A 6,696-nucleotide genomic window follows, 5' to 3' on the forward strand; every position below is an offset into this window, starting at 1 on the left:
GTCGGCGTCATCACCGGCCGGTGGCGGCCCGGCCGAGTCACCCAAATCCACCGGCCCCTGAGAGCAAGAGGGGGTGAATGGGGCAGGCGAGGGGGGCGGAGCCTCGGCCACGGCGGCCGACACACCATCCATCTGCATGAGTAGCTCAGACTTGACTCGACGCGAGGCCTCATGCTCGCCGGCACTGCCGCGTGTCGAGCACAGCGAATCAATCTCATCAATGAAGACCACACTCGGGGCGTAAAAGCGCGCCATCTCAAAGAGAAGCTATGCGTGGTGGTGGCGGTGGTGGCGGTGGTGGCGGTGATGGTTAGCAACCGGGTGGAGGCCCGGGAAAGGGCAGTCGGCCAGCCTGTCCCCGCACGGGGTCGGGGCCAGCGGGGAGCTGCACACGCACTCGGACCAATTTTTCCGACTCGCCCCGATACTTGCTGGCCAGCGTGGCGGCCGTGATATTGAAGAAGGTGGTCCCCGACTCGGCGGCCACGGCCTTGGCCAGGAGGGTCTTCCCGGTGCCAGGTGGACCGGCCAGCAGGACCCCCTGCCAGGGCCGGCGGATGCCGCGGAAGAGCTGCGGCATGAGCAGCGGCAAGACTGCCGCCTCGCGCAAAAGCAGCTTGGCCGAGTCCAAGCCAGCCACATCATCCCACCGGACGCGCGTGTCCCGGACCAGGATCTCCCGCTCCAGCATGTCAACCAACTCCTGGTCAGCGGTGGAGGAGGGCACGAAGCGCCGGATGAGGGGCGCCTGCTCGCCCGGCAGCAGGTCCGATTCCATGGTCCCCGGGCCGCGTGGGGTGGGTGGATTGTTGGCGGCGGGCTGGTGGTGTTGTATCCGCCCAGCACCGGGGCCGGGAGTACGTGGCCCGGCGCCGGCGCCGGCGCCAGCACCAGCGCCCGAGGCAGGCACCCCACCGCCGGGCAGACTCACCCGGTGTCCGAGGGCCGTGGGCATGAGGCCGACATCGGCCGGAGGCGCAAACCGGGCGGCCAGAGCCGCACGTGTTGGCCGTGCCGGTGTGGGGGCCGTCGTCCGGGCGGCTGCCTGAGAGCCGGTCCCGCCGGCGGCAGCCGCCTGGCGTCGGGCGGCCATGTCGCGCGCGCGGTTGTACAGATTCTCCGGGCCGGAGACGGCCGAAGTGCCGGCAGGGCCGGCCCCGGTGGCCATATTCCGCGAAGGCGACACCACTGACGGGGGGATGTACCCGGCCGGCCGGCTGGGCCGCGATACTGGTGTTGTTTGGCCGATTGTGGAGGCGGGAGCCGCGCTGCGGAGGGGCGAGTGCCGGGCGGGGGCCACTACCCGGCGCGGGGAGGCCGGTGCGGGCGCGGGATCAAAGCGTGGGCGTTTTTCCGGGGCGGCCGCCGGCTCACGAGCGGGCAGAAGGCGCCGCACCACCGGGCCAGCACGAGACTGGCCGGAAGGGCATCCACAGCGTACATGCGGCGATATGCATATTGCATATGCGTGTGCGTGAGAAAGACAAACGCGAGAGGGCAGGCGAGGGGGAGGAGGAGGAGGAGGGGAGTGGACGGCGAAGGGGGAGTTTGCGCAGGCAGTGTCCACGACGCACCCTGAGCTCGGCACGACGGGCTTCCAGTTGCTTGACCAGGGTCAGCTCTTTGTGCAGTTCCGCTCGAGCCAGCTCAAGCTTTTCCCGGTGGAGAAAGGCCTCCGGGCCGGTGAAGGTGCGGAGCATTCTGTCCGGAAATGATGTTTGTCAGTGACCGTATTATGCGACCGTGCGGCCATGCGTTTGTGTGTGTGTGTGTGTGTGTGTGTGTGTGTGTGTGCGAGCGCATTTGGGCGAGTCCAGGTGTGTCGGACCGGCCGAGCGAGGGCCACTCACGCACCGAGTCAGCTCGTTGATGACGAACGCATACTGGACCTGGGCCTGGTCGTATTTGCAGACAAGAGCCAGACTTCGGGCCGTCTGTAGCTCAGTGGAGAAGCTCCCTTCCATGTCGTGTGTACATGCAGCAGACGAGTGATGGCAAGAGGTGCACGCGTGTCGGCCGGATGGGACGTGGTGGCAGTGACTCAAAAAAAAAAGCCGGATGGGCGGGAGCAGGGGCAGGGACGGGTGCGCGAGGGGGAGGGGGAGGGGGGAGTGACCTGGTCTGTGGCCACCGGTGGGTGAGGAACAGAGGCGCCCCCTCCCGATCCCGCGGCCGATCATGCATGGGCACCGGCTGGCCGTGCCTCTGCCCTCCGCCAGGCACCAGAGTCCGGGACGGAATCTAACGGCCGGTCGGCAACTGCCAACGCCACATGCGCACGATTGTCTCCCCGGGGGCTGTCTCGCGGATGGCGCACCCCCCCCTATGTGCCATCTGGCTCTCGGTGGGGACCAGGGACAAATGGAGAGAGATCTTTAAATGTGTGCATGCATGCGTGGGCGTGCTTCTCGGTCTCTCTCTCTCTCTCTCTCTCTCTCTCTCTCTCTCTCGCTCTCTCTCTGTGTGTGTGTATTCAATGTGCTTGGGAGAAGGTGAGGGAAAAACAAGCCATTGCTCTGGTCCTCGAGGAGCCCGCAGATCAAATAATACACCTCGAGTGGCCTGGTTGCGCCCCCCTCCCCCCCTCAACCCTTCTTTCTCTCTCCTCCTCCTTCTCCCTCTCTCTCTCTGTCTCCTCGTTTCCCTTGCATCCTCCCTCCCCCACCCGGCACCCCCTGTTCCTGTCTAGGACAATGGACAACGCATGCTCGAGCCAAACCGGCCCGGTAGAGGACTCCCTCCCCCGGTTCGCCACGTACTCCCGCGAAGAGGTATGCTTGTTGGCCACGCTTCGGCCTTTGCTGTCCGCCTTGTGCCGGATGTCTTCCATGCCTTCGCCTGATGCTGACGCCATGGTGTCCGGGTTTTGCAGATCGCCATGCACAATAGCGCCGATGACTGTTGGATCATCATCGAGGGGCGAGTTTACGATGTGACGGCTTTTCTGAATGACCATCCGTGCGTCGAGTCGGGGCTGTTGCTTTCACGGCGCCCTTCCTGCGCCCATTACCCCTGGGTCTAACCTCCCCCCGCCCCCCCCCGCCGACTCAATCGCAGCGGCGGTGCCCGGATCATCTTGCGCCACGCTGGGCGTGACGCCACTGAGGCCTTCCTGGACATTGGACATTCGGCCCGGGCCCAGGTTCTCCTGCGAAAGTTCCTGATCGGTGTGGCCGGACGAAAGTCGGTCTGATCCAGCCCGCCCCCACACCCTCATACGCCTGTTGATAGATTCCTTGGAGACACCTTTCCCTTGATGCGTACATGGTTGCAAGCATATCCCCGCGCCCCGGTGCCCCCCCCCCCCCCTTCGGCGGCGCCCATGGTAGAGGATAGTACACGGTTTTATGTATATGTGAATTGTGCGTGCGTGCGCGCGTGCGTGCGTGGACAGACACACAGACACACAGACACACACGCACAGGCAGAGAAGCCCGGCAGCAGCACCGCAAGCAATGGGGGCGGGGCCTTACTCGGAGGCCTTCTCCTCGGTGGGGATGAGGTTGTGGGTGCGGAGCATGTTGTGGAGCTCGCCGGAGCTGTACAGCTGAGAGACGATATCGAAGCCGCCAACAAACTCGCCCTTGATGTAGACCTGGGGAAGGGTGGGCCAGGAGCTGTTTGGAAAAGGGGAGTCAGCATGGCGCGGGGCCGCCGGGGAAATGGAAGGGCACAAGAGGGGGACCGAATGAGAAAGGGGGGGCGCGGCGGGCACACGGGACGGCAAGGGCACACGCACGAGAGATCCTTGATGCCCTGGCGAACCTCGTCGGACTCGAGGACATCGATGGCCTTGAACTCCGAGACACCGGCGGCACCGATCAGCTGGACCACACCGCGAGAGAAGCCGCACTGAGATCAGGCGCGCAAAGAGGGAGCGGGCAGAGGGGGAGGCGGGAGAGAGACAGAGAGAGAGAGAGAGAGCGGGAGCGGGAGAGAACAGACGAGGGTTAGAACACGGGCCGGGATCCCAACATCCCGAGAGAGGAAGAGAGAGAGAGAGAGAGGGGAGCCGTGCAGGGGAACATAGACGCACACGGGGGGCCTCGGGAACGCCCTTCATGAAGACGACAATGTCGTTGTCCTTGATGGTCTGCGTCGAGTCGGAAGGAGGGGCGAGGGGTGTCAGTGGCTCCGAGTGCGGGCAAGTCCCACGATGCAGGCCGAGCGCAGGAGGCAAAGGGGGCCCCGGGGAAAGCGCACCTTGTCCAGCTGCTGGAGCAGATCCGGGCTGACGCTAGACATGGAGCGCATGGCCATGAGCGGGGCAACGGCCGGCCGGGCGGCAGCCGCACGCAGAGCAGTGCGGTTCAGGGTAGCGGCAAACAGGGCAGTGCGGGAAAGCTGGGGGATGGCGCGGAGGTGTCAGAGGGGGATCTGGGGGGGGGGGGAGGGGGGGAAGAGAGGGGACAAGAGGGGCCAGAAACAAGTGAAATACCATGACTAAGGAGGGAGGGGGAGAGGGCTGTTGGGAGAGGAAGGAGGAGAGGAGACAGCTGTAGATGCTCTGCGCGCCGGGGCGTCAGTGGCCGGGTCGGGGGGCACCAAAAAAATGTCCCACACGCAGGCGGCGCCGGGGGAGGGGATGTGGGCTCCTCTCTCCTTCTCGTTCTCTCTCCGTCTCTCTCGCCAGGCACATGCCTCTCGCCGGGACCACGGAAAGGCTGTGTGTCCCCCTGGGTCTTCCCTGGGCTGGAGGGGGGGGGCTCTATCGGCGCCTGGGGCGGGGCGGATCGGGCAGCGAATGATCGCCGTGTGATACAAGGGAATGTCATTTGGGACATCACGAGCCCTGCCCGCCACCGGCGCCGAGGCGCGTGATCCATCGGCAGCCATGCGCTGCCCCTGCCTTGTGCTTGCTGGGACGATCTCGGCCATTCTCACCAGGCAGCGTGTCCCCGTCCCCTCTTCGGCCTCGGGTCGGCCAGCCGGCCGGCCGGCCGCGGGCACATGCGCCCGGTCGGATGCCGCATGTGTGTGGGTGTGTGCGTGCGCGCGGGGGCGGCCCGCGGCCGCCTGCGAGCGCACCGGCAGGCATGCGGGGCCAGTCCCACTCGTCCGGTGGCGATCTCCGGGGTGGTTGTTTTGGCTGTCCCCGGCGGGGGCGGAGGGGGGAGAGGCCGGCTCGATGAAAGGGATGGCGGGTATTTTTCGAGCTCAGGTTGTTGGCCTCCTCCCACGGAGAGACCCCTACTCCTCCATCCCCCAGCCTTTCTACACCCTTCTGCTCCTCCTCTCTCCCCCCTTTCCCTTCCTCCCCTTCCCCCCCCCCTCCTTTCCTTCTCCCCGTCGTGAGCATGTCCATGTCGCTTGTGGCGCCCCACATGGCCGCGGCCGCCTTCCTGGGCGAGGACGCCCCGGCCGACCAGGAGCACCAGTCGGTTACCTGGGAGGAGCTCGGCCTGGATAGCCGAATTGGCAAGGCAGCCCTGCGCATGGGCCTCGCGGAGCCGAACATGGTCCAGCGCGAGTCGATCCCCCTGGCCCTGGCCGTGCGTCGCAGATCCCGGTTCCTTCCGTGTCTCTCCCAGCTTTGCCGAGCCATGCGCCCCGAACTGACATCCATGCGTCCCGCCCCCCTCCCCCACCCTGGGCTTGGTTTGCTCTTGCTTTGTCCCCCCCCCCCCAGGGAAAGGACATCCTCTGCCGCGCAAAGACCGGCTCCGGCAAGACGGCCGCCTACGTGATGCCGGCCATCCAGCGTGTGCTCAACGCCAAGGAGGTATGCCTTTTGCCCATCTCCCATGCCCCTTCTCTCTTCCTCTCTCTCTCTCTCTCTTTCCATCTCGACGTCGTCGCTTGGCCCGTGGCCTGCGCCCCGTCCTGTCAACGGCCCCCCTTTCCCTCCTCCGTCCGATCTTTCCCTCCGGTCGCTCACCCCTCGTGTGTTTGTCCCAGCGCGACCCCAACTACACCGGTGTCAAGGCCCTGCTCCTGGTTCCGACGCGTGAGCTGCTGGAGCAGGTCTTCCAGTATTGCCGGCATCTCACGCTTCATTGCGCACAGAATGTCCACGTTGTGCAGCTCTCTTCGGATTTGAGCCCTGCGTCTCAGAAGTGCGTGGTCTGCTCCGGCTCCCCGGCATCCCCCCTCTCCTTTTGGGTTGCTGCGTATTTTGCCTTCCCCCCCCCCCCGGGAGACTAACATCTTCTGTCTCCCCGGTTCCTGCAGGGCTCTTTTGGCCGAGTGCCCAGACATCATTGTATCCACTCCGCGTGTTGTGAGCCACCTCGAGAGCGGTGTATGTGCCCCCTGCCCGCTGCCCTGTGCTCCGCCACTTGCGTCTCCCTGCTGACGTTCTTTCCCACCAACTCCGTTCCACTCTCTCTCTCTCTCCCCCTCCTCCCCCCCCCCCCCCCGCCTTCGCGACACGCCCTCTCTGACGCCCTTCCTCCGCGGCCTCGGACACAGGTGCTCAGCATCAAGGAATCCCTCGAGACCTTGGTCATCGATGAGGCGGACCTCATCCTGTCCTTCGGTTATAGCGAGGATGTCCGCACACTGCTGACCTTCACTCCCCAGATCTTCCAGGTGGTCCTGATGTCAGCCACTCTGACCCCGGTGCGTTCGAGCTCCACCATCCTCTCTGCGCCGGCGACAGGGCCTGCCTTTCGCTTGGTCCCCATCGGCCGGGGCCGGCACTGACTTATCGTCGATCCCTGTCGCCTCCCCCGTCCTCTGCCCTCCTCGCCCCCC

At 65.7% G+C, this 6,696-nt stretch overlaps 4 protein-coding genes across 4 annotated transcripts in view; 2 read left to right on the forward strand and 2 right to left on the reverse strand.

Moving 5' to 3' along the window:
- Positions 1-37: 37 nt before the first annotated feature.
- H696_02794 (hypothetical protein) lies at positions 38-1,964 on the reverse strand (the record flags this gene model as incomplete). The annotated part of the gene is made up of 5 exons (XM_009496693.1): positions 38-57; positions 126-267; positions 398-1,414; positions 1,575-1,701; positions 1,855-1,964. 5 exons carry the CDS (start codon positions 1,962-1,964, stop codon positions 38-40), a joined length of 1,416 nt encoding a protein of 471 aa, XP_009494968.1.
- Positions 1,965-2,460: 496 nt separating this feature from the next.
- H696_02795 (hypothetical protein) lies at positions 2,461-3,247 on the forward strand. Its single transcript, XM_009496694.1, has 3 exons — positions 2,461-2,771; positions 2,873-2,958; positions 3,058-3,247. Exons 1-3 carry the CDS (start codon positions 2,694-2,696, stop codon positions 3,191-3,193), a joined length of 300 nt encoding a protein of 99 aa, XP_009494969.1. The 5' UTR covers positions 2,461-2,693; the 3' UTR covers positions 3,194-3,247.
- Positions 3,248-3,333: 86 nt separating this feature from the next.
- Positions 3,334-4,575, reverse strand: H696_02796 (monothiol glutaredoxin). Its single transcript, XM_009496695.1, has 5 exons — positions 4,439-4,575; positions 4,204-4,344; positions 4,037-4,093; positions 3,740-3,852; positions 3,334-3,617 (listed from the first exon to the last, which is right to left on the reverse strand). The coding sequence occupies exons 1-5, from the start codon at positions 4,439-4,441 to the stop codon at positions 3,470-3,472; spliced, it is 462 nt and encodes a 153-aa protein (XP_009494970.1). The 5' UTR covers positions 4,442-4,575; the 3' UTR covers positions 3,334-3,469.
- Positions 4,576-5,188: 613 nt separating this feature from the next.
- Positions 5,189-6,696, forward strand: part of H696_02797 (hypothetical protein) — a 3,152-nt gene continuing 1,644 nt past the window's right edge. The window contains exons 1-5 of the mRNA XM_009496696.1: positions 5,189-5,492; positions 5,630-5,722; positions 5,899-6,056; positions 6,172-6,241; positions 6,412-6,561. Coding sequence (XP_009494971.1) covers positions 5,298-5,492; positions 5,630-5,722; positions 5,899-6,056; positions 6,172-6,241; positions 6,412-6,561 — 666 coding nt within the window. The 5' untranslated portion in view covers positions 5,189-5,297. The remainder of the gene's footprint in view (positions 5,493-5,629; positions 5,723-5,898; positions 6,057-6,171; positions 6,242-6,411; positions 6,562-6,696) is intronic.

Source organism: Fonticula alba (assembly GCF_000388065.1).
Source record: "Fonticula alba strain ATCC 38817 unplaced genomic scaffold supercont2.4, whole genome shotgun sequence".
Taxonomy (NCBI): Eukaryota; order Rotosphaerida; family Fonticulaceae; genus Fonticula; species Fonticula alba.